The sequence below is a fragment of the Dasypus novemcinctus genome, chromosome 13 (assembly GCF_030445035.2).
Source record: "Dasypus novemcinctus isolate mDasNov1 chromosome 13, mDasNov1.1.hap2, whole genome shotgun sequence".
In the NCBI taxonomy this organism is placed as follows: domain Eukaryota; kingdom Metazoa; phylum Chordata; class Mammalia; order Cingulata; family Dasypodidae; genus Dasypus; species Dasypus novemcinctus.
Genome location: NC_080685.1, coordinates 90,707,152 through 90,733,418, shown reverse-complemented (window position 1 = coordinate 90,733,418; position 26,267 = coordinate 90,707,152). Strand labels below are relative to the sequence as shown.

The following is a 26,267-nucleotide window of genomic DNA, read 5'->3' as shown; positions in this document are numbered from 1 at the left end:
GGTGGCATGGTCTGTGCCTGGCTCGACAGCACTGACCAGCCAAGTTATGTGCAACAAACGCCCCTCCCGGGGGCTGAAGCCCAAGAGCGGTTCTCGTGAAGACTCTGTTGCCCTCTCGTGGTCACACTGGGCATGACAGCTGTCTTCCAGGCCTCCGGTGGCTTGCCTTCTCCAAGTTATGGAAGGCTCCTCTTCAAGCTCCCCCTCTGGGAAAGCACTCCAGGAGGGCTGGACGGGGGAAGTGGGTGTCAGCCCACCTCCCTCTCACTTAGGTCACAGCTTTGGCTGCACAGAGCACGGGGGAAAGAGGGCGAGATGATGCCTTGTTCCATGTCAGATCCCAGCGAAGAGAGGCGTCAGGCCAAGGGGGAGGCGGGGTCTGATACCAGGATGCTTGGGTGTGCAGGGAGACTCAGGGGTTTCCAGGGAAATGACCTAATCCATCAACAGAGACAGGGCAGTCTGGAAACTTAGAGGATATTTATTTCTCGGGAAGGTCCACAACAGCTGGCAGGCACCGCCTTCCCAACTCTGAGAGATTCCTCTCTCCTTTTCTGAGAAATCCCCTCTCTTCTTGGAAGTGCCTGTGGGAAGGCTGGGATGGGAGGAGAAACCATACACAACACTCCAGGGCCTTAAAAAAATAAAGCATCAAACCTCCTCCATCCAAACGCACATGTACAAAATAAATAGACGTATAAAAGAGGGGCCAGGCTCCTCCCATCCTGGCCCAAGAGCTGCTTCAGGAGAGCAGAGCTGGGGGGCCTGGGCCCACTTCTCCCTCCCAGGACTATCCAGAGGCCAGCCGGCATGGAAGTGCCCTGGCGAGCCAAGAACAAGCCCTGGCTTCAGAGAGAGGACAGGCCGGGCCCTTTCCCTGGGGCTCAGCAGGAGAAGGTGTGGGCGTTAAGGTACCAAAGAACGAATAAATAAATAAATAATAAATAGAACCCAACATGCTCCAGGCCTAAGGCCTTAGGCTGAGGCTTGGGAAGGCCCTGGGGCCTGTTTCCCTGAAAATGGCAGATCCCGTGACAGACAGAACAGCAGGGAGAATACAAGTCCAAAGCCACACCCCACCCGGCCTCCAGAACCTACATCTTTCACATCACGGAGCCCAGCCTCACACCAGCTCTGCAGGAAAACGGGGTGGGGTGGGTCTCCCGAGTGGCTCCTCCGAGCCTCCTCTCTGGCCCTGGAAAGGCTGGGGAGCCCTCCCCTCCCTGCGCTGCCCGGGGCCAGAGGGCCTCTCTGTCGCTCCCTTGCCCACCTCCTGACCCTCTCCACTGGAGGGAACCAGAGCTGCCTCCAGGGTGGGCTCTTCTCCAGGACAGACCAGCTGAGCCCTCTCCTTCCCCTCTTCTCAGAGGCCTTCCTGACCCGGGGCCCTCTGAGGTCAGCTGGGAGAAGTCCACTTGCGGCTGTCAATAATCAGAACAATCCAATTCCTGTGCCCCCTGTGCCCCCTGTGGCCACAGGTGGCACTGCCATGGCCAGCCAGGGCTGCGTGCGAGGCTCCCATCGGGCGGGCGGGAAGAAGGCGTCAGACAGAAGCAAGGACAGAGGAGGGGCCAAGAGCTGCTGGAAAGGACAGTTTGGGGAGAAGGCCAGACTGGACACACGGAGACATCCAAGAGACTCGGGAGTCCCAGAGTCCCTCCCGGAGAGACACGGCCAGCGGGGCGGGGCGGGCAGCCGCTCAGCTGGGCAGCAGCACGTGCTCCAGGAGGTAGGTGAGGGAGTCCCAGTGCTTCCAGAGGAGGACGAGGACCAGGAGCACGAGGGCGGTGCTGGTGAGGCGCAGGCGCGTCTTCATGAGGGGCGTGATGAAGTTGGCGATGGTGGACACGAACACCAGCAGCACGGCCATGAGCGCCAGGATCACGTTGATGAACTTGCCCAGCAGCGCCCGCGCGTTGGCGTTCTCCACGCCCTCCAGCTGCACCACCTGCTGCTGCTGCTGCTGCAGCTCCAGCTTGGTGACCCGGGTCAGGCAGGACTCCACGGCCTCCTGCAGGGGCGGAGGGGATGGCACGTGACCGCTCAGGGCGGGAGGGCCCCCAGGCTGAGCCCCACCCGCCCCGGCGCACGAGGACGCTAGTGGGGGTGTGGGTGGCCCCTCTGCAGCTGGGGGTAGAGGCTGGGCAATGGGACTCTTGAGTAATGTGGAAGGAACCGGGCTCCCTCTCGAGGCAAGAAGGATCTGGAAATTCCAATATTCATTTGCGAGGCTGCCATTGAAGATGTGGGGGCCCAGGCAGGCGTCGCCCGGATGCCCGCCTTGCCTGCTGCACTGCCCCCTGCCTCGGGCCTCACTGCTCTTATCTCCAGTCCACCCCGCCCCGCAGGCCTCCTCATCCACACGCCTATCTGCTGCGGCCAGCAGAACCGCCTGTGCCCATATCCTCCGCCATGCAATAAAACACTTGCCCTGCACTACGGCTGGCCCTGCCAGCACGCATGGGGTCCCTGCTCAGGCCCAGCCGTACCTGGATGTCTCGCGCCCTCTCGTAGGACTGGTAGGCCACCTTCTCCTCCATGCTGGCCAGCTCCTGCTTCAGGTTGGTCATCTCGTTCTGGTGAAGCTCCGTCAGGTCGTTGAGCTGCTCCTCCAGCCGCTCGTACCTGGGGGAGGGAGAAGGTGAGACCCCGGCCCAGCCCCCCGAGCCCCACTTCTGCCCCCAGGATGGATTCCGTTCATCCCCATATTGGCGATTCGACACATCCCAGGTGTTCAGCCCTGCTGGGGTTTGAACAGCAACTGCAGTAAAAGCTGCTACGTCCACAGCGCTTGTTAGGTGCCGGCACCGTGCAGAGCCTGTCGTCTCAGGTGGTTCCCATCACGGCCCCGCTGGGAGGGGCTGGCAGCACCCCATTTTACAGACAAGAAGACTGAAGCTTAGCGAGATGGAGGAAACTGCCTGGGACCACAGGGCTGTGAGCAGAGTCAGGGACCACCTGACCTCAGCCTGGGTAGGAAGCCCTGGGCTCATATGCTCCTCTGGCTAACAGGGACACCCGATGCCAAGGCCACGGGCCCCACTCTGAAGGCACGCTACAGCAAGGTGACTATCATGTGGGTGGGAGGATTTGGGGGGTTTCCCTCAACTTCCCAAGCTTCTTCATATATATAAAGAAGAAAAGGAAAAATGCTAATGAATGAAAAGATCCCCAAGGACACCAGGGAACAAGTGCCAAGGGTCGCACGAGAGCCACAAAGCGGAGAGCAGAGCCAGGCAGGGGTACCGGAGGGGACCAACGTCTCCTGCTCCATCCAGCCAGGCCTCCGGAGGCCCGGCTGAGGGCCACGCTTACCAGGTGTGAGCGGACACACCTCGGCTCTACATGCTGGACACATTTAACCTTCCCAACGACCCTACGAGGTAGGGGTTAACATTCTCCCCATTTCACAGACAAGGAAACCCGGTCCAGACGGGGCACTTACTTTGCTTCAGGCAAACGGTAAACAGGAGAGCTGGGGTTTGAACCCAGGGCATCTGGTGCCAGAGTCAGTGCCTTTCACCAGTCTTTCCAGATGAGTGCCCACATAGCTGTTCCCTGCCTCAGTTTCCCTGTCTAGGCAGTGCCCACACAATGATCCAGGCAGGGATGCTCAGAGCATCCCGAGGCAGGTAGGGCCTTCCATAAGCCACGTCTCCGGACTCCCAGCTGCCTGATACATCTGGATAAAGGCTTCTCGCGCCCACGCCCGGCCCTTCCAGCAGCCCAGCGCCCCTCTAAAGGCAACTTCGTCCACCTCTGTCACCCCAAGTCAGCACCCCGGCGCCCCGCACTCACGGGCCTGGCCAGGCTGTGGACGGACCTACCTGTAGCGCTCCTCCTGCAGGCACTGGGTCATGTAGGTGTAGTCCCGCTGCAGCTGTGCCTTCAAGTCCTCCATGGAGTCCTCCAGGTGTGACTGTCCCTCCTTGATCTCCCGCAGCTCCTCCAGCAGAGCGTCCAGGTTTCCGGGGGCACCGTACAGCACGTTGGACTTGGGGCTCCCCAGCGCCGCCCCAGGCCCAGCCCCGGAGTTGCTGCCCGCCCCAGCCGAGCTGGCGCTGGCGCTGGAGCACTCGTCATCGCTGCCATACTTGGGGCTGGACACCAGCGTGGCGCTGCCGCTCAGCACCCGGGCTGCCTCCTCGGGGGGCCCGTCCTCTAGAGGGTCCTTCAGGTGGGCGATGTTGTCGGCACTGCCGAATTTGTTGCGGATGAGGCTGGCAAACTCCCGGGGCTTGGACACCACGGCCGTGTGGGTGGCCTGCGAGAGGCCCGACAGGCTGCCCTTGACGCCCTCCACCACGCCGCCCCCGAAGCCGCTGATGCCGGCCCGCACATTGGCGCCCACGTCCTTGAGCCCCTGCTGCATGTCCCGCAGCACGTCCTTGGGCTGCCGGGAGGGTCCGTTCTGCTCGATCTCCTTCAGGCGCCGGCGGTAGTGCTCCAGCTTCTTGTGCAGCTGCGCGATGGTCTGCGCCGACTTCTGGTTCTTCTTCTCAAACACCTGCTTGATGCGCGACACCTGCTGCTTGTCGGCGTTGTTGGCCAGCTTCAGGTACTCGGCCACGTTGTCGTCCCGGGCCTCCTGCTCGATCTTGATCTGCTCGGTGATCTTCAGGATCTTCTGGTGCAGGTGGTCGATGGCCGCCTTGGTCCGCTGCGGGTCTGGGGCCCCGTCGGGCACGTCCAGGCTGATGGGGCCATCGGCGTCCCCATGGCCAGGGCCGCCGGGGAGGCTGAGGGCCACGAGGTCTCCCTTGTCGACCTGGGGAGAAAGGCGAGAAGAGCAAGTCACGAAACCATGGTGGAGGGCGCGGCAGAACTCTTTCGGGTGCCCCTGGAGGGCCCTGAACTTGCTTTTTCTGGACATGGTTTCTCTACCTGCAAAAGAGATGTAGGATGAATAGGGAACTTCAGGGAAAGTGTCTAAAGAGTAACAACGACCGCAGTGCATCAGGGGGCACCGTTCACAAAGGGCTCTCACATCTGCTAGCTACCCAATCCCAGCAACATCCCTGAAACGTAGACTGGGCAGATCTGCTCCTCCCTGTTTTCCAGGTGAGGAAACTGGCCCAGGAAGGTCAAGCAAGTGGCTCAGGGATGTGTAACCAAAAAACACACAATCAGGATGGGAATACAGCCGTGTAACCACCAGCTCCACCACACAGACCAGGCAGGCCTAAGGCCTCACCAGAGTCACAGCGGTGAGTGCTCAGCGAGGAGACATGGTGGACCCTCTGGACTCGACCTCCCCGAAAGGCCCCTGCCTTGAAGCCGACCCTCTGACCCCTGCCCTCCTTACCCACCGATGCACATGGCGGGTCATCCAGCCCCTCCGGCGCCTCTCCCGGGCCCTCCCTTACCTTCCAGCTCTCTGGAGTCATCAGCAACCTCTTCCGCTTCATGACGGGGCAGCGTCTGGCCCAGAACCCCGAGGGTATCTAGTGCCCACCCGCCAGCAGGGCGAGGCCCCTGAGGACCGACGCTTGAGAGTCCCTCGCAGGGACCAGTTCTGGGGGGCTGAGGGTGCCAGCCACCCGGCTTTGAAGGGGGTGAACGTGCAGCAGGAAATGACAGCCTGCCCTCCTCAGTGGCAGGAGGGTCCCCCGAGGGCATCAGGGTGGCACAAGAGACGCACAAGCGGGAGAGACAAGGAAGGGAGGAGAGGGGCTGAGAAAGGACGAGGGGGAGGGAGAGAAAGGAAGGGAATGTCATGGAAGATAGGAAAGGTTGGAAATGCAAGGTCAGGTGGAAGTGGGTGGGCCTGGCGCTGCCCTCGCCTGGGGGGCCGGGCCCCTGGGCCAGCTGGGAGGATCTCAGTCCACAGCCGAGTTCCCAGTGTCTTATCACCGTGCAACAACGGAAGCAGCAGGAAATGGCTCAACCCATGTGTTTTTACACACAGCACACCCCGACTTAGGCTGGGTCCGCTCCTTCCCTCTTTAGACGCATGGGGGTGGGGTGAGGTGGATGTGGGGGAAAGGGTTAAACACAAAGAAAGTGGCCGTGTCACATGCACCGGACCTGGAAACGGCCCGTGCCAACTGAAGTCAGAAGTCGCTGAATTCCATTCTTGCCGAGGTGCAAAGTTATGGGAAAACACGGGTAAACAACAGCCCTGCCAAGCTCGGGGGCAGGGGAGGGGGCAGCGTCTCTGGGGGCTTCCTCCTGGGTGTTTTCAAGTCCGGGTTCCACTGGGGACGCGGGGGACAATGGTCCCCTCCCCAATCCCTCTTGGACTCAGGACTTTCCTTTTACGTTTGCTTCTGGGTCCCCTCAGGTCCCCTTCCCCACCCAGGTGCTCATACCTTCAGGACCCTGTTCCTCAGGATTTCTCAGCGTTTGTACCAAAGGAGCCAAGTTCACAGCCGCCCTTAAATCATCGCTCCTACTGACTTAAAACTCCGTCCTGAGAGAAACCCTTCCGCCCCCTGCGCTGTTCCCAGCACTGATGGCAAACACTCTCAACCTTCCTGACCCTCAGGCTCCCCACTGTAAAGCGGAGATCATCATATCTACTTGCAGGTCTGTTGTAAAGGATTCCACAAGGCGATGTCCAGCAAGCACCTAGTATACAGCATACAGCAGGCACTCATTCATTGCAGTCTGGATCTAGGCAACATAATCACCCCCAGGCCCTCCCCCCCCCAGGGAAACTAAATTTACTTAAAAGATTATAGATACAACTTTCCTCGATATGGATAGAATGCCACAACATCCCATTCTATACGCCACACGCGGTGTCAATATTAAAGAATCTGGCGTGCTCGGAAGGCCTCCTGAGGTCTTTTCCCCGGAGCACAACCCGCTTCCTGTCTCTTCCACGCTCTTCCAGGGGAAAGGATGCCCAGAAACTGAGTTCTGAGTCTGACTGCGTTGCTGCCTGATGCAACAGGTGCTAGGCCGTTTGCTCATCTTTCCCACGTGGAGAGCATCTGTCCCACCTACTCCGGAGGAGCAAATGAGAAACGGATGTGAAAATGCTGGGAAGGCAAGCCCGCTTTAGGACCACACGCGAGTGTCAAATCGCAAACTCCCTGCCTGCCGCGGCTCCTCGCTGGCAGATCGGCATCTTTCCTCCCTCAGTGTGGCGTCTGTCTAGCTTACAAGTGGAAAAGCAGAGTCAAAGCTGGCTGTGAAATCCCTAAGAATGAGAGAACAGGCGCTCCCTGGAAAATCAGCAGGACGGCTCCAGTGCGGCTGCGGCTGAGGCGGAACGGCCTGGGGTCCCGAGACCCCCTTGCCGACGTGAAGGTCTACAGGGCTTGCTGGTGGGCCTCTGGCCAGAGAACACCACTCCGCTCTCCTCCCCCAAGGGGCACTCTGCTCCAGGGGCTACCAGGGAGGCGGCATCTTCTCCCTGTGCCCCTCGGCTGGCTCTCCTCTTCCCCCCGAATTCCTATTCGAAATGCCCTGGATGAGGCAGATGCACAATCACTAACGTTATTGGCTTGTGCCCAGGGAGGGCTCTAAGTGTTTCACATATATTCATTCATTTAATCCTGGTACCAACCCCACGAGGTAGGTATCATATTACTATTGTGATGACGCCAAGGCCCACAGGTGTTAAGTAATTTGCCCAGGATTACGCATCTAGTAAATGAGAATTGGAACCTGGCTTTTCTCCAAAAACCAAGGCCTGGCCACAAAACCCAAGGCTGGCCCCCACCTTGGGGGGCTGGGGCTGGACAGCTCCTGCAGGCGCACAGCTTGAGGCAGCTCTGCCCGGGTCATCGCAGCGCCGGAGCCCTGCCCTCCCATCGGTTCCCTCGCTCAGCCGCCTTTTTGGGAAGCACAGTCTAGAGCTGAGATTCTCAACCAATGCCTGGGCCTCACTCCAGAGCAATTAAATTGGAATTTCAAGGAGCTGGGATATGGGTTTTTACACCCCAGGTGAGCAAGGCAAAAGAAAGGAGCTCTCCCCCACCCCATCCTGCCCTTGCCAGACCCAAGTGCACATGCCTGGAAATGTCCATGGAGGGGAAGCGGCATTTAAAATCCCCCCGGCAGACTTGTCACTGCGGCCTCTCCAGCTTCCTCGCTGGAGCTAACAGAGTGACCTCCGTGAAGACGTCACTCACCCACCCGCAGCCCCCACCCCCCTCCTGCAGCCATCTCGGGGTGGGGGCTCCGCTGCTGGTGCGGGCTGTGCTGTGTGTGTGTGTTTGTGTGTGAGAGAGAGAGACAGAGGGAGGGAGGGATGGGGAGGGGTGGCGGGAGGGTTGGCTTGTGGGAAATCCCCAGGTGCCCCCTCCCCCGGGAGGAGGGATGAAACACAGCTGACATCGGCATCACTCCCCTGAATAACATCCCCTGCCATCCACGCAGAGACAGACACAGCACTGAGGGATGGAGAGGGATCTTAATTTAGACAGGGACTGGCCTCCCCCTGCTTCCAGCCCCGAGCCCAGCCCCAAGGAAGTACCTGAGGAACCTTCCCCCGCTTCAGAGCCCACAGCCCCCGCCTGCCGTCAGCTGGTCGCAGCGGCCCGAGGCCGGAGCTGGCCGCGCTAACCTCCCTCAGGCCTGCGGTCACCGCGCACAGCCAGGGGTGTTTCAGGTTTTGGGGGAATGAGGGCCATTCCGCAGGCTGACAGGAGAGAGCAGAGCTCCCTGCCGTCCCCAGGGTCCCCAGGGCCTCTAGGACCAGCTCCCCGAGAGGCCAGGCTGGCTTTCTCGGAGGAAGGCGGGAGATTGTCCTCTGCCACCCCCCCACCCCGGGGGCAGTTCCCTGGCAGGACTGGAGGGAGGGTGACTGGGAAAGAGACAAGGCACAGGCTGGCGAAGGTGGAGAGGAGTGAGGTGTTGACAGAGGAAGGAGCATTAGGGAAAGCCATTAGAGTGACCAAGCAAGACAGTTCCAGGAGAGAAGATCTGCCAAGAAAGGGCAACGACAGGCCGCAGGGCCTCTGCTCTGCTGTGAAAAGAGACAGGTGCCCCGTTTACCATAGAGCAGAAGCTTTTCCCACTCACTCCCAATTCCTCTGCCCCGGGGCTGGGTGACTACAAAGAGGAGTAACACGGATCACCCTAGTCCTGGCTCAGGCGAGACCCGCCCCCACCTGGAGGGCAGCCCCCTCCCTGCCTCCGGCAACACACAGCAAAGCTGGATTAGGCCCTCTGCCAGATCAGAGGAGCTGCCGGCTGGCTCTGCGCTGCCCCGGCTCGCGTGGCCCTCCCAGCGCTCCCACCTCCGCCCGGGCCTGAGCTCAGGAGACTCGCCTGGACGTGGGCACACAGTAGACATGGTCCAGGATTAAGGGAATTTGAAAGGGGGGGACGGGAGGTACATACAGCCCACCCCACTCCCAGGGGATGAAACCACTAACTGTGCTTGAGAGGAACCATGTAAGCTGGGCAGTGTGAATCATGGTTTTATTAACTCTGCAGCCCTTTGCACTAGACACTATTCAAGATGGACCACACAAACACCACTTGCAAGGTGGGTGTGCCCCACCTCTGTGCTTCCAGGCTCATGAGAAAGTTACAGAGGGCTCCCCCAGTCAGGCAGCCCCTTCCTGGACTTACAAAGTGGGACCCCGTTAGGGTCACGGGAGCAGGCTGGCATGGAAAAGGGGCCTTTCTGTCCTCGCCACCTGCTCAGGGGGCTGGAAAGTTGACACCTTATGGAAAAAGGTGACTCTTATGGAAAAAAAGGAAGGAGGGAGGGGAGGGAGAGGAAGGAAGGTAGAAAGGGAGGGGAGGGAGAAAAGAGCTTTCTGGGGCCCTCGCCTCCATCCAGGAGAACAGTGCCGCCCTGACCTCCTGGCCCAGGGCCCACCTCCAGGGCAGAAGACAATGGAATCAGGTTTTGACCATGACCTGTCTGTGGGTCTGGCCAAGCAGGTCAAGGGCAAGGGCAAGAGCAGGATGCTGCTCTTGAGGCAAGCCCAGCAGGTGGGGGTGGTCCAGGGCGGCCAGGCCTGTGGGACTCAGCAGAGAAGCTCCTATCTGCTAACTTCTGGCCCCATGATTCTGATTTGAGCACCTTCTTGGGATTCAGAACACTCAGATTCCTTTTTTTCTACTAGTTCCCAGGGGGAAAAGGAGGTAAGCCAGATCCAAGATAGAAAGGAAAACCCATTGCCAGCCACAGCCTTTAACCTAAAAGGGTCTCTTAGCCCTCCTCTACCTTACGGTGAGAAGCTGGGAGGGAGGGAGCCTGACATGCCCCAAGCCGACCTGATGTTCCAGGCAGAGCGGGCTGGAAAAACTCTTCCTGCTCTCGGTCCTGGAGTCAGGAGCCGCCGGCACCCCCCAAATCAGCTGCCATGGCCTTGCTGGACTCTTGGCTCTTTCCCCTCCAGGTGAGGCTATATGGGCAACATGAAGTTGCTCAAATCCAGCTCTGGATGACCCGAATTTCCCAGGGAGCAAAGTTCACTTGGCACCTGGGAGCTTAAGCAGCTCTTCTCCAGAGCACTGGGAGACAAATGCCCAGGCACTTACTGGGATGCACGTGAGGCAGTGCAGACACGTGGGTCCTCACCCAGGGTCAGGTGGGTGCAGCTGGAGCCACCACCCAGGAACTCGGAGGGGCAGGCGCCCACGGTGCCTGCTCGTCCTGCAGTGCCCCACCCCCCATGGTGCAGCGTGCTCTCAGCAGCTTTACAAAATCTCACTCAGCTACACAGGGTGTCTGGGTGCAGACTACCTAAGATGAGGAAGCACCCACTCCCTCATCCTCTCATGTGGCGTCTGCTGAGCTCACTGGCGGGGAGCAAGTTCTCCCTCCGGCCCTCGCTCTAAGGGCTACTTTCTCTTCCAGGTGGAGGGGAGACACTCCTCTCTTCTAGTCCTCAGTCCTTTCTATTAGATCTTGCCCTCAGGTTCGGTCCAAAACACCCTCCCTTCGGTAGCGTCCTGCCCTGCTGAGAACAACGCCCTTTCCACAAAGACTCTGCACTCTCCTCTGCCTACACCCTCAGAGCCAGGGCTGGTCCCCCACTGGCCCCCCTTCCTCGAGGTCTCCTCAGCCCTCCAACCCCCACATCCTCCAACCGCTCCAAGGCTACTTCCAGACCCTCCTCCTACTGTCCACCTGGGGACCCTGGGGACCCTGCTCACCGCCCCCCCCCCCCCCCCCCCCGCCCTGCGAGGACTCAGGACTTGTACCTCCACACTCGCCCCTCCTGGCTGGCCAGACGCGGCCAAGCAGGAACACCCACCCACCCAACTTCACCGCAGCTCCTCTGGCCGGGAGGAGTGGCTCCCAGCTGCTCGTTTCTGCTTTCTGGGGGTGGGGGGGGGCCTTGGCCAGGGTGCACACATCCTCCTGCCCAAGGCCCCCAGACACCTGGCCCCTGGGGCTCTCCCTGCAATTGCCTGGACAGCCTAAGGCTGGGAAGTTTGTGAACAGCCCTCCTGCCTCCTCCCAGCCGTGCAAGCCTGTCATAGAAGAGGAGAGGGGGCTGTACCCTCAAGAGGCAGCGTGAGCAGGACCACCTGACAAGGTCAGCAGGAACGCTTTCTCACCACCCCCACCGCAGCAACTTCTCAGCTTCCCCCCACCAGGGGCTCACCTGTATGGGCTCCGTTTCCCGCAGCTGGGCTGGTGACGGGATCCTGGGGGCTCTGAGGCCCCGGCTCTCCACGGACGGCGCCAGGCCGCCGGGGGCGCTGAGCCTGGGCAGTGCTGGGCTTGCCGTGGGGAGCCGGGGTCTGCGAGCAGGTGTGCCCGAGCTCCCGAGCTCCACGGCCGCCATCTCCAGTCTGAGGCCGGGCCCAGGGATTAGGGCTGGATTGCTCTGGGAGCTTTCCTCCCCCTCCCCGGGGGCCCACAGGAGGCTCCTTCCCATCCGCCTTCCATGGAAAGGAAGCACCCAGGCACCTGGCGGCACCAGCGCTCTGCACCGCCCCTCCCATCGCACACACCTGTCCCTCCATCAGAAGCCCCTCTCCCAAACAGGGGCCCACCCCCCAGGCCCAGGCCCGTCCACTCCCTCCTTCCATCCCAGAGTGGAAGGGGCCTCCCACCCAGCCTTTGGGGGCTAAGGGGAGGTCCAGGGCCCAGAAGACCAGAGCCTGGAGGGGGCTCAGCCGGCCAGCTCAGCCCTGCGTCCTCCCTCTTCCTCGCTCCCTGCACCCTGCCCACTGTCTGCTCCAGGCACCCTCACTCACAAGGCACATTCCCTACCCCTCAAATGCCTGGAGGACTCAGCGGCTGGCCTCACCAGGCTCCTCCCAGGAAATTCTTCCGCCCTTTGAGCCTCTCCCAGAAACCCGCTCTCCGCTCCGGACACCACTGTGACTACTTCTCCACTAGCTTCTGCTTCCTGCTTCCCCACTCTCCCTCTCCCCCAGCAGGGCCCTTGCCCAAAACACCCAAGATAACACCCGGACAGACAGATGGCAAACTCACAGCGGTCTCTTCCCCCTTGGACTTCATCTCGACAGTCTCGGCAGGAAATCCTGGGAGTGGCCAGCAGAGGGAGCCAGAGCCCACGGTTGAGGACAGCGAGCCGCGAGGAGCGGGACAGGGTCCCCGGGGCTGTGGGACTGTCTCCGGGCAGCTTCCCGCAGCACAATCACAGGTCAAAAGGGCCTCGGATTCTGCACCAACTGAAGCCTGGCCAGGGACTCAGGGCTTAAATACTGAGTCAACATGGACCACGCTGACGGGGCAGTCCCAAACTCAAGAAGGTATGAAGAGATAAGAGAGGCCCAGCGCTATCTCTGGGGCCCTGAGCTCCAGAGCACGGAACCCCACATGGGGCCACATAAATATTTGTGGTGGCCGATGACTTGGGGTTTGTGAGGACAGGAGCTAGCAAAGCATGTAACATGGGTCCCACATCCTGGGGCTGGCTCTGACCTGGGGGGTCAGGGTCCACTTCCGACATCTCCCACTGCCTGTACAGGACCTCCCTCCCAGGATATTGGAATTTCACGTCATACTTTGCCACTGAGCACTGTTCCTGAGCACTGTTACTTGTAAATGGATCTTATTAAACTACAAGGAGGGCAGGGATCTTGAAAATATTTCGGTTCTTCGCTGTGCCTAACATAAAATGACTCTCAATATTCATGTTTGTAGAATGACTGAATGATGTATCTCATTTAGCGGCCCTGGAAGATAGTCCAGCTAATGCAGTCGTGTCCTTGGTAGCAAGGGAGACACTTGCATCTTCTCATACTCCAGACACCCCTGCCCTGCCCCATCCTTCCTAGGTCTCACCAAGCTAAGATTTTTTTAAACGTTCCTTACAAGTAAAAGAGGAAAAGGAAGAAAAGAAGAAAGCGGCAGCAGAGTTGGGGAGTGGGCTGAGTAGCCTGGGCCCTGGGCTCTCAGCATGTCAGGGATCACAAAGGTCAGAAGCGCCGGAAAGAAGTTTCCACAAGGCCACACTGCACCACCAAGACGATGCTGGCGACAGATGCCTCCAACAAGGCATCTGGCTTCTTCCTAGTGGGGCTTCAGCTCCACTCCAGGGACAACTTACCTATCAGCACAATAACTGAGAAGCAGGAAAAGTGGGGAGGCTCCGGGGTGAACGAACAGTCTGCTAAGAGGAAGGGAACAAACGGGAACCAGGGGCGTGTGTGCCAGCCAAGCTAGTGGGAGACAGAGCGTTTTTCCTCTGTGATTCTGTTTTTCTCTCAGACACAAGAAATGTTCCCAAATCTGCCCAGGGTACAGAGCTTCCTGTTCTAGAGGTGGGGTGCAGGGGCATGAGGCATCCTGGCCGGGTGGGAAAAGCCATACCGAGCCCTGGGTTTGTGTCCCAGCTCCTCCACTTCCTTGCTACGCGACCATGGTCAAGTAACCACAGCTCTGAGACTCAGTCTACACAAATGCAAACTGGGGAAGTACCCTTACCTCAGAGGGCCAATGGGAGGAGTCTGGGAAGTGGAGGGGGAGAGGGGGGCTTGGACGGCCCTGGCTAAAGCTGAATGTGTTTGGCAGGGGACAAGCCCGGGCTGGGCTCTCAGGCCCTACTGAGACTTTCAGTGGCTCAGCAGAGTGCTCGGGAGGCGGACGGCCTGGGGTACATCCTCACCCTGCCACTCGCTAGCTCGGCAGTTCGACAGGAGAGAAGGTGACGGCGTCGCCTATGCAGCAGCCTTGAAGAGGAGGCTTTAGTGAATGAGTCGGAGGGGAGGGCGAATGAGCTGACTCGCTATAGAGCTGTGTCAGTTTTTCTTGCTGCAAAATGGTATGAATACTTATCTCCTAGGCTCACAGCGAAGATAAAATAAGAATGTGAGTGAAGACGCCTGACACCTGGTAGGTTTCATTTAAAAAGATGACTAGTCCTGAGGCTCCCTTACCACATGTGCATGCACACACACGTACACACACACACACGTGCACACATCACAGCCGTTCTCCCGTACTCTGCCTGGGACACAGAGAGCCAGAAAAGGAGCTGCCATCTGGAGCAAACTTGAAAGACGGGCAGGCAGGTGTGGAAAGAGCTAAAGCAGCAGGCTCTGAAAGGACGGAGGCCACAAAGCACTAACCTCCTGCTGGGTAAAGGCCAGTCACGTGTACGTCCACCAGGTCTCGTCCATGCCTCATCCCTCTGATGCCTTGCTCCCTCTCAGCCAAGGCAGGGAGGTCACGGCCGGTTGGCAGGCCCAGGCAGCTGCGCCCTGGGAGAACAGCTCTGGCTTGGCTCTTTCCACCCTCCCAAACTTGAGCTTGAGGACCGTGTGGCAGGTGGGCCCCCTCCTCCCAGAAGGGGGCTGGAAGGCTGCCGGGGACCTGTTCCCAAGGCTCTTCTCCCTGCACATCCCACGGGTCACAGCCCTCTCTTTCAGGGGGTTCCCCTTAGTTCAGCTCTTTTCTTCCATACTCTACTTTGTTGCTTCCTCTTCCCTTAATTTTTATGCCATGCCCTTTCTTTCTTTTATACTTTTTAAAAAAAGATTTATTTCTCCGCCCCCCCCCTCCCCCGCCAGTTGTCTGCTCTCTGTGTCCATTCGCTGCGTGTTCTTCTGTGACCGCTTCTATCCTTATCAGCGGCACCGGGAATCTGTGTTTCTTTTTGTTGTGTCACCTTGCTGTGTCACCTCTCTGTGTGTGCGGAGCCATTCCTGGGCAGGCTGCACTTTCTTTCACACTGGGCGGCTGTCCTTACGGGGCGCCCTCCTTGTGCGTGGGGCTCCCCTACGCGGGGACACCCCTGCGTGGCAGGGCACTCCTTGTGCGCATCAGTGCTGCGCATGGGCCAGCTCCACACGGGTCAAGGAAGCCCGGGGTTTGAACCATAGACCTCCCATGTGGTAGACGGACGCCCTAACCACTGGGCCAAGTCCGCTTCCCTATTTTATACTCTTTAAACACTAATTTTTTCTTTTTCTTTTCCATCTTTATTATTCTTCAGTACCCTCCCTCCCTTTTGAAATCCTCCTACTTACGTTTCTTTCTCTTTAAAAAAAGTACAAATCACACATTCTGTAGGGTGGGAAACCTGAGAAGTTTTAGACTTGAGGAGAAAAGAACAATGCTGAGAAGCAGCTAAATTTAGCAGCTTAAAATACAAGGTGTGGGAGCTGGTGTAGCTCAGTGGTTGAGTGTCTGCCTCCCATATATGAGGTCCCAGGTTCAATCCCCAATACCTCCTAAAAAAAAAAAAGCCAAGGGCAGCCTTAAAAGGCCTCAGGTCCCAAGTGCGCTGTGAACGCCCCCAGGGAGGACTCCTCTTTGAAAGGCTGGCAGCTTCCAGGATGCTCATCCGGCCTTCTTAAGAATGGGGGTTAGGGAGGGCGTCCGTATTCAGAAATCCCTCACTCTCCCACCAGCTGAAAGGGCATCTTCTTAGAACTCGAGGTACCAAAGAGCCTGGCTTCCTGGGGGGACCTGGGGGAGGAAGGTCGGTCATCACTGTGAACCGGAGCAACCACAGTGGGCACGTGTCTCAAGACCATGTGGAGAGGCACAGCCACACGCACTAGCAAAAGTGGCAGGAAGGGCCCGACGGAGGACGCGGTGGGCAACCCCCAGATGCACACCCCAAAGCTCTCGCAGCTGGCCAGGCAGGGGTGCTGCACCTCTCCACCTGCCGGGCCTTTGCCAGCCTAATGCCACAGCCGCTCCTATTTAGGGAGCCCTTCTTGGGCCCGGGCATGCGCCCAGTCGCAGGGCAGTGGAGAGGACCACTCACCTAGGCCACTTTCGGGCAAATCAAAACGTGTGCCAGGCCAGTAGAAAAGATGGGTGATCTGATAACTTCCAAGGCCACTCTGTCCCCCTGGGGGAGGGCATACCAGGAAGAAGCCCGGGACAAAGTGACCTGGAGAGGAAGCAGCAATCTTGTTTTTGGGTCGGAGGCAAAGTACCCTCCATCCTATCCATTTGCCTAGAATAATTGAGAATGTTTCCTTTCTACAAGCAGAGGACTGACACACAGAGCCCCTGTGGGCTTCAGCTCAGAGATTACCATGCGCTGACATGATTAAATGAGAAATGGACGTGAAAGCACTCTGCAGACCACACGTGCTGTTCACTGGCCGTCAGATGCCAGGAAGGCTTTCAAAGGCCCATGACCATGGTGCCGCTGAGCCCCTGGAGAGCTCGTAGAAAGGCGCGGGGCCCAGATAATATTTGGGTCTGAAGCTATCTTCTCAGGCAGGGCAGAAACCTTATATAATGAAGTTAATATTACAGAGCGCTTGTCTTTCCAGCCGCCCAGAGGAGGCCTCCTGGTCACAGTATCACCTTAGATCTAATTTAGCTTTTGCTGAACATGCTGAATTATTCACTAGCAGTGGATACTGGCCCAGCTTTGGGGTCCCAGCAGTGGGGTATCTGGAGAGCCATAAAAGGAACAGGGAAGGGAGGCGGTGAGAACTCCCTGAATCCAGACTTGGGGCAGGGTCAGAGAGGACAAAAGCAGCAGAGGGCACGTGAGCCAGCCTCTGGAGGAAGTGGGAAACGGGCTGGGAGGTAAAAGCAGCCGGAAACCTGCTCGTTGCACTGCCAATGCCTCCAGCTTGAGAAAGAAGGGAGGCAGGAGGGCTACTTCCCCAGAGGCTCTGCTCAGGACCCCCAGCCCCCCACTGTTTCTCAGGGGTGCCTTCAGTTCCCTAGGAGCCCAGAAGGAATGCAATCAGCCCTCTGCCCCTTGGGGTATAAACAGAGCAAGTCCAAACTGTGCCTACGAAAAGGAAGAAGAGGCAGAAGCAGGGATCAGATGAACGATACTGGATTTCCATTGCCTCATCTGGCACCAGGGGGAACTCAGGTCAGATTTCGCATCTCAGGGATGTGGCAGATCCAGGGAAGAATTTGCTCAGTGCCTGGGGAGACCTGCGCCAACTGCCGTGACCCATGCCCACAGCACCAGCTGCGGCTCCTCGCCGTCTGGAGCCGACGACCGAGAGCTCTTCTTCCAGCTGACTGTTATCGCTCTGGCGTGGGGGGGCTGACACCCGAACCTCCAGCGCCCTGTCCTCTTGGGCAGTGCTGGAGCGCGTTCGAGGGAGTGCAGGCCAAGGCTGAGGTCAGCAGTCCAGGATAGAAGTCTGGAGACCCGACCACGTGTCTCTCACCTGTGCTTGCGCCGACATCATTGCAGCCTACGAGTTTTGACCTGAGCTCCAAGGCCAGGGCACGAGGAAGGCATCGCCCCTGACCTTGGTTAGGTAACTTGGACATTATGTGACTCAACTCCCTGCACCTGGGGAATTCTGCATTCCCAGAAGGCAGAGCTCTTTGGAGAGCCCTGGATGCTTTTCTAACAAGAAGGACGTCACGGGTGGCAGTGGGAGAAAGATAAATAAAGGCTTATTCTAGAGTTCAGTTGCCTGCTTGGGCAACTAATTTTATCCACAATACAATTTTAAGTCAAGAGGAGGCTGCCGGCAGGCTTTCAGGTAAGAGGCAGGGTCATGCTCTGGTCCCTCTCCTGAGCGGACAGGACCCCTAAAAGCCGAGGGGTGATGCCAGAACATGAGGATTTCGCATCAGAAATCCTCCCGTCAGTCGTGACTCGCCATGCCTCACAAGACGCTGTGGTGGAGGGGCCTGAAGGGCCCTGGGAAGCAGCAGCTTCCAGTCACGAGAGCAGGAGCCGTGGCTCATGGCAAACCTCGGGCTGGCGAGTGGACGGGCAGCCCGCGAGGCTCCTCTCAGGCCTGCCGGGCAGCTGGCACCGGCTCTCCCTCTGCCCGAGGGATCTTTCTGTGACAGAGAGGATGAGGCGGGGGGTGGAGGGAGGTGGGACAGAGGAGGCATCTGAGAGAAAGGATGGGTGTGGGGACAGCGGGCATGGCCTCGAGAGCGAGAACAGCAGAGTCACGTGACCTGGAAGGTGGACGCCCCTGTGTGAGCAGGCAGGGGTGGGGGGTAGGGGGGCACCCGGCTGACAAGGGGGTAAGTTGAGAGTCCTCTTTCCAGAAACTTCTCTGGGTAGAGCCAGCCCCACCCACCTCTGCAGGCTCCCGGCCGTGAGCGCACCTGGCCCCTCGGCCCTGCCAAGACCTCAGTGTAAACAGGGGCACTTATTTATGTCAGGGCAGAGAAGAAATCTTGTCTGCATAAATCTGGAGGGGGAGCGTGCCGAGAGCACAGGATGTCCAGAGCCTGCTCTGGTTAGGGTGACGAGCTGATTTCCACGCGGTTCCCCGGCTGGGGCTCGGAGATAACACCTCCGTGAGGCCACAGGAAAAGCGTCCAGTCATGACATCACCTCCCCACCCACTCCGCAGTGGCCACAGTGCATCTCCCTCCCACTCTGCTCCAACGCCAGGGAGCAGCAGGCTGGCCTGTCGGGAGAGGCCCTCCTGCCCCCGGACGCCCCCGGGGCTGCTCTCCTAAGGCTGCCTGGGCCTCCGCGAGCCCCTGCTCCCACCCCACGCTCCTCCTCGGCCTCGGAGGGGCCCGGCCGCGCTGCGCAGAAGGGGAAAGGCCGCCGGGCAAGGTCAGGTATCACCCGGCAGAGCTGGCTCTAAGGGTTTCCCTCTGTTTTACAGATGTAAGTCAGAGAGCGAGGTTCCCTCATTCGGTGTCACACAAATAGTACAAAGCAGGATGGCCGGGCTGAGACGATGATTTAAGGGAAATAATTTAAGGTACACCCTCAGAGACAGTGAACTGGAGCTGTAGGGAACAAATGTTGACCGGACCACCATCACCAAGGCCGAGCCTGCATCCCTGGACTGTCCTCGGCCATGCCCCTGCTCTCCCTGGGGTCCAGGGTCCCCTCCTTTCTTGGGGCTGGAGCTGGGGTGAGCCTCTCCAGGACAGCTGAGGAACCTTAGCTGCCTCCAGGGTGTGCCGGTAACTCCACCCCTGATGGGGCTCGCTGGGGTCCAAAAGCCAGCTGGTGAGCTCCAAACAATGGGGAAGGGTGTGGGGAGTGGGGGAGGCTTATGAATTAAAAATAGATGCTCGTAATAGCTGGGGAGCCTGCAGGGAGCATGTGAGGCTGTGTTTACTAGGGAGAAGAATACTCCTATTCATGCCCACACGCCAGGGGTGGAAGCACCACGGGGTCCCACAGCCACCAATGGCCCCGTCTCCGGGGCGGTCAGCTGACGAGCCGGGCTTCCCCATGGCTGGAAGACCCCTGCCTCTGGGCACCGGGGAGCCCCTCCTCTCCTCAGGGCCCCAAGGGCCACGTCCGTCCTTTTCCAGCTCAGGAAAGCCCCATGACTGGAGGGGAAATGCCAGCCGGGAGAGAAGCCCACCCTCCCTGGCCGAGGCAAACCCCCTCCCTGCGGATGTCGCGTTCAATGGTCCCCGGCGAGTTTAGGAACGTCAGCCTCAGTGTGGTCTTGGGGAGCTCCTGAAAGCTCAGGATCTCGTCTCCTTTGTGCCATTAGTCAGCTGGGTGTCCTCACGCAAGCAGTCCCTGAAATCCCGAGGCCCCAGTCTGCCCTTGTGTAAAATGGACAAAATACCTGCTCTCCCCTCGTCACAGGGATGCTAAGATTAACCAGGCAACCCAGGCGGCAAGACTTCAGAAAGCTGAAAGCTCTACATAAGGATACAAGACAGTGACTGTAACGACCATTTCCCCATCACCACCCGGAACCCACGGTCGTCCCCCGGCCTCTTCCCCCAGAGGCGCGGGGCCTGGTCTCCCACTCGCAGCAAGAGGAGACTCCTTCCTGCCCTCTGGATATCGCAGAGACAGGACAAACGCCCCGTGGGGCAGCGCCCTGGCCTGCTGCGTTCCCAGTGGGCAAACGTCGACTCCCCCGCCCCCGCCTCCTTCCGAGGCCGCACCGCCCTCTCCCTCCGTCTGCTCCAACTGCTGGGGTGCTCCCTGGAAGCCCCTGGGCTGCCGGTGGCCACAAGGTTCCCATTCTCTCTTGCTTGGCGGGACTTCTAAAGTTTAATTTTTAGAATGTATTTGGCGACTCACCTGGGAGAGGTGGCCTGGCTGCTGCACTAGGCAGGGCCCTGTGGCCCCCATGTCACAGGCCACCTTAAAGTGCTTGCCGGCTCATCCAGATCTCGCTCTTGGCACAGCCTTCTCCCAGTGGAAGCTACGCTCAGAGATACCGGCCCAAATTTTAAATACTATTTATCTATTGACAGCTCTCAAGTTTATGCCTCTAGCCTGGATTTCTCCCCAGGAGTCTGGCCTCAGACATTAACTGCTTCTCTGGCATCTTCCCATGGGTGTTTAACAGACATCTCAAATGTAGCATGTCCACATCCGCACTCTGGTATCTGCCCCACCTCCCACCCCACCGCTCTAGGAAAATATCCACTCCACTAGCCGTCTTCCCTGACTCAGTTAATGGCAACATCTCTCCAGCTGCCCAGGCCAAAAAGCCGGGAGCCCCCTGTACTCCCTTCCTGTGGTGCCCTAAGTCGAATCCAGCAGAAGCCTCTGTGACTTGATCACTGGGGCAAATGCAGGGTCCACCCACTTCTCACCACCTGCTCCACTCCCACCCGGCTCCAAGCCACCGCCTCCTCATTCCTGGATTCCCGCATCGGTCTCTTAACTAGACTCCCTGCTCACACACTTGCTCACAGTCCCTTTTGCTCACGGCAGCCAAAGTGATCTTTATAAAAGGTGTCACTCACTTGTATAAAACCTTCTAATGACATCCCATCTCATTTGGAAAAAATTCAAAGTCCTTTTCCTGGCCTGCTAGGTCTTGTATAGTCTGTAATGCCCCCAGCCCCAGCCACCTCTCTGATCTCACCTCTTCTACATTCTCGGCCTGTTCATTCCACTGAAGCCACTTGCCAGTCCTTGAACTCATGCAAGCACGTTCCTACCTCAGGGCCTTTGCACTTTCTGGTTGGTTTCTTGGCCTGGAATGCACTACCCTAGATATCCCCAGGTTCACTCCCTCACATTATTAGAGAGGCCTTTTCTGACCAACCTGTCACCACTCTAACCCAGCTATTATTTTGCTTCTCATTACCATCTGATATATTGTGTACCGATTTATTTAATGTTTGTCTCCTCCCACCAGGATGTAACCTGCATGAGAGTAAGAGCTATGTTTTCATTCACTACTATATCCCTACAGCCTAGAACAGTGCCTGACACATAGTAGATGCTCAGTAAGTAAGTGTTGCATGAAGGGGAGGCAGGGAGGTACACGTCAAAGATGCTGCAGTACCGATGGGGAAGGGAAGAGGACAGCTATCTACCTGAAGGCTGCCTAGGTGAGGCTCTGCTATGACAGACAGAAGGACTATAATTTCCTATGGGAAGGCCTTTTTTCTTGAAGAAATCTAGAACCAAGGTCATTTGTGGAAAGTATGAAATGATTCAACAGCAAGTGATCAGAAACTGTGTTTAACGAGCTAGGAAATCATTCCCAAGGGTGACGATTATGCTGAAGTGAGGGATCTGAGGTGGTACTGTGTCAAACACTGAAGGCTGCACCCGTCACTGACTAGGGCTTCCTTTTGGCACACACAGGCAGCACAGCACAGTGGAAAGAGCACTGGACGTGGGGTCGAGGGAGCTAGGATCTAGTCCCAGCCCTGTTCCTCAGGGGCTGCGTCACATGCCTTCTTTGGGTCTATTTTCTATGTATAAAATTGGGATATCTGCATCACCTGGCTTATCAACATCACAAGACAGTTGCAATGAAGTCACAAAACAAAGTCTACAAAAACACTTCCTAAGTTGGAAAAGCACAAAACAACATGAGCTGCTTGCAGTGCCTGGCATACAGTATGCACATAAATGTTTGTTAAATGAATGAATGGACTTTCAAAAGTATTCAAGTCTCAGGATGCACAAGAACTTGAGACACAGTCTGCATTGATGTGAGGTCAGTTCTAGACCTTGTATGGAGATTTACCTGCTCTGGTGATCATCTATGGTGAAACTACTTTATACCAGATCTTCTCTTGGAGCTTTGAGGCTAGATACCATCAAGCCTCCTATCCCCTAAATGTAAGACTCTGGTCATCCATCATTTCTCCAACTCTCATTTCCATATCTCTTCAGTCTTCTTTTCCATCCGTTCTCCCACCCTCATCAGTATCTTCAGACTCTCCTTCCATATGGCCCTCTCCTATCAATAGTGAAATGTGCTCAAGCCTCTCCCCTCTCTGAAGTCCAACAAAAGCCAGACTAACAGAACCCTATATCCTTCTGCAGCTTGTCATCTCTCCTTCCCAGCCGAACTGCACGTTGTCTCCATTTCCATCATCTCCTCAATCCACTGAAACTGGTTCCTTGCCATGGTCACCAGTGACCCCACTGCCTGAAATCGCCCGTGTTCATTTCCAAGTCCAGATCCTACCTGTCATTTCTAATGCATTTCATGCTGTTGACTACATCCCCTGCTTGAAACTCCTTTCTTTTTTGCACCTTTCTCCAGGTTTACTCCTACCTCTCCGGCTGCTGCCCCTCAGGCCCCTTGTGCTTGGCCTGTCCCTCAGATGTCAGATCTCTCCTTGTCTTCTTCTCACCCGACACAGGCCCCTTAGAAGAGCTCATACACACCCATGACTCCAACCTCTGTGCCAACTCCCAAATGCCCAGACCAGACCTCTGCCCCATAAAGCCAAATGCCAGTTGGTTCTTTCTAGTTAGATACCTCTCAAAGGCCCTGGAACTCAACATGTCCAAAACTAAACTCACCATTTCTCCACAAAACTTGTTCCTTCCTCTACGTTTCCTCAGAGAATGTCCCTATCCCTAAGGTTGCTAACGCAGAAACCCTAAAATGTTTCCTTTATTCCCTTCCCTTCCTCTGTATTCCCATCTAATTTCCCACCTAGTATTATTTTTCATTTGTTGTAACATATATATAACATAGAATTTACCATTTTAACCCTTTTTAAGTGTACGACTTGGCAGCATTAATTACATTCACCTAGTACCATTGACTGTAACTTCCAAATGTCTTTTGAATTTGTCCCTCCCCTCCCACCATTGCAGATGACTGCAATAACCCCCAAAATGGTTTCCTTGACTCCAGTTTTGTTCCTGCTTTCAACCTATTGTCGACCCCGAGATCAAGAGACTCCTCCCGCCAGTTTCCCACCGCACACCTTTCGAGAGCTTCACACTGCCCCAAGACACACGACACTGCCTTTTGTGATCTGGCCTCTGCCCACGCCACTCATTCGCTTTCGTACTTGTTGTGCAGGGCCCCTGCCCACCCCCTGGGCTCTTCCGAGGCTAAACTATACCTCAAAATTCAGTGCAAGAGTTTCCTCCTGTGCCCCAACTCCGCCCCCCCCCCCATTCTGTCCAGGCTCCCACAGCATCTCACACAGCCCTGCTCACCGGCTCTGGAATGTCCGCTCGCCTGTCTCCCCCCATACAGAGAGCGCTGTGAGGACAGCAGCCCAGCTTACTCCTGTCGCATAGAATAAGTACACAATAACTCTCTGCTATAGGAATAGAAGAATGACTATATAAATTCATGAAGTGCCAAACTAGTTTTTCTCCTTACCAAACATCTCTTCACAGATTCCTACCCCCTCTCCTTTGGTTGGCAAGAATACTACAAACAACGCTGTGCCAGGCTCCGATTCAAGTGTTTTTTTACAGATATGCACTCATTTCATCCTACAACAACCCAACTATTATTATCCCTATTTTCAACTGGGGAAACTAAGGGATAAAGAGGTTAACTGTAACTTGTCTAGCTGGTAAGTGGCAGGACCAGGACTGGTTCTAATCTTAGCCACCAGACTCGCTGCTCTTGGTAGCATGTTTAAGGTAAACAAACCAAAATCCCTATCATTCTGAGCAAAGTAAAATTTGAAAGGCAAACCTGTCTTCCCCAAGAATCGCAACAGCCACTTTCAGATCATCTCTTGCTTTTGGCTTTGCCGTAGCTGGGACTCCTCCAACCAGGGCAGACAACTCTGCAGGTGGCAGGGTGTCAGCACCCACTGGGAGGGGCCAGTGCGGGTCCCCAGGCCCGCAGGCCCCTCGGCAGACGGCTCTTGCCGCTGGTGGCCTCCCACCCAGAAGGCCCTCGCCCTGCCCGTCTCACCTTGTCCCCGATGCCCTCAGCCTCCTCGGCCAAGAGGTACACGTTGCTGCCGTCAGCCAGAAGCAGGGCTGTGTCAGTGGTGGAAGAGGAGCGGGGGCGGCACTGGTGTTGGTGCAGGATGGCGGCCAGGCCGCTGTCCTGGGGGGCCTTGCGCAGCAGGTGGGGGCTGCTTCGCTGGGGCTCCAGGGAGCTGCTCTTGGTGCGCCGGCTGCTGCCCCCGCCGCTGCCGCCCCCGCCGCTGCCGTGCAGGCTGGCGCCCCGCTTGATGGAGGGCCGGGAGCGGATCTGCTGCAGCACGCGGTTGAAGGCGGTGGGCCGGGCGGGCAGGTCGTGCAGGGACATGGCGTAGGAGACCCGGTGCATCTCCGGGGAGCGCTCCTTCTCGTCCGGGGAGTCATGGTCGGACATGCCCTGCGGCTGCAGCTGCTGGGGATCCTGAGGTGCCTGGTGCTCCCTCTCCCGCGACCGGCGGCGGCTGTGGAACAGGTGCTTCAGGCCGTGGCCGAACATGGAGCCCTCTGAGAGCTGCTGGATTTTCTTAAGGGGAAGACATGGAGAACACAGTGAATGGAAAGCTCCCGCAGGCCTAGCTGGTTGAGGAGTGGAGGTGGGGAAGGGGTGTGTGTCCTCCGGAGACCGGCATAGCCGCTCCAGTGTCTGAATCTGGAAGAGGCCTATGGATGGCCTGGCCTGCCTAAAAGGTGGCCTTGCAGACCCACCCTTTCCATTCCCGAAGAAATGCACCCGAGGGTGCCCCGGCCATTCCAAAGCCACATGTGGGTTCGGGGTAACTAAGAGTGAAGCTCTTGGCGGCGGACTTGGCCCAGTGGTTAGGGCGTCCGTCTACCACATGGGAGGTCCACGGTTCAAACCCCGGGCCTCCTTGACACGTGTGCAGCTGGCCCATGTGCAGAGCTGATGCATGCAAGGAGTGCCCTGCCACGCAGGGGTGTCCCCCACGTAGCGGGGCCCCATGCGCAAGGAGTGCGCCCCATAAGGAGAGCTGCCCAGCACGAAAGAAAGTGCAGCCTGCCCAGGAATGGCACCGCACACACGGAGAGCAGACACAACAAGATGACACAACAAAGAGACACAGAAAGAAGAAGACGCAGCAAATAGACACAGAGAACAGACAACTGGGGTGGGGGGGAAGGGGAAAGAAAGAAATAAATAAATCTTAAAAAAAAAAAAAAAGAGTGACGCTCTTATGGCTGCAGCCCGCGGCTCGGTGGCACACACAGGGAGCCCGCTCACTGGGTTGTCCACTTCTGGACTGATTCCCACACCCGCCCCACACCGACAGTCCCTCCCTCCTTCTAAGCTAAGCCCTCATTCAAGCTGCACTGGCCCTTTCAGACCACCAGGCATCCGTTTCCAAAGATGACTCACTGCGACACTCCTTGGTAAAAATCAGGGTCATGCATATTTTTGTAGAAGACACTGATAATTGCCTACCAATTATCTACTCCCCTTTCTTACTAACCAAATTGCAAAGAAAGCTTCAGGTACCTTGCTAAAAATTCCTGCTTCATCAGACTCCCCTGCAACTAGGATAAGCCACGTGACATAATTCTGGCCAGTGAAAAGGAAGATGAGGATTTCTTGATAATGGCACTGGTCCTTGCCATCTGGAATGTGGCTGTAATGCCTGGAGTTCCAAGAGCCATTTTGCAACCACGAGGTGAAACTACCCCAACAGCTGAGGACCATTTACCCTGTGATTCTTATTGCATGAAATAAACAAACTTATCTTTCTCTACCCAACGCTAGTATCATTTTCTGTTATTTGTAGTCAAGCTCATTCTTGTTGACTTCTGTGGGCAGAGCCTGTGGTACAGTTGATGTGAATATCATACTTATCAGAACCAATCGTCCCA

The 26,267-nt window shown here is 57.4% G+C and overlaps 1 protein-coding gene across 2 annotated transcripts in view; it reads right to left on the bottom strand.

The window, feature by feature from the left end:
• Positions 1 to 465: 465 nt before the first annotated feature.
• The window catches only part of TMCC2 (transmembrane and coiled-coil domain family 2), a 37,429-nt gene continuing 11,627 nt past the window's right edge, over positions 466 to 26,267 (bottom strand). For both annotated transcript variants that reach the window (XM_058275082.2, XM_004464752.5), the window contains exons 2-5: positions 24,391 to 24,927; positions 3,828 to 4,768; positions 2,490 to 2,625; positions 466 to 2,011 (exon numbers count right to left, since the gene is read on the bottom strand). In XM_058275082.2, the coding sequence (XP_058131065.1) occupies positions 1,700 to 2,011; positions 2,490 to 2,625; positions 3,828 to 4,768; positions 24,391 to 24,927 (1,926 nt within the window). In that variant the 3' untranslated portion in view covers positions 466 to 1,699. The remainder of the gene's footprint in view (positions 2,012 to 2,489; positions 2,626 to 3,827; positions 4,769 to 24,390; positions 24,928 to 26,267) is intronic.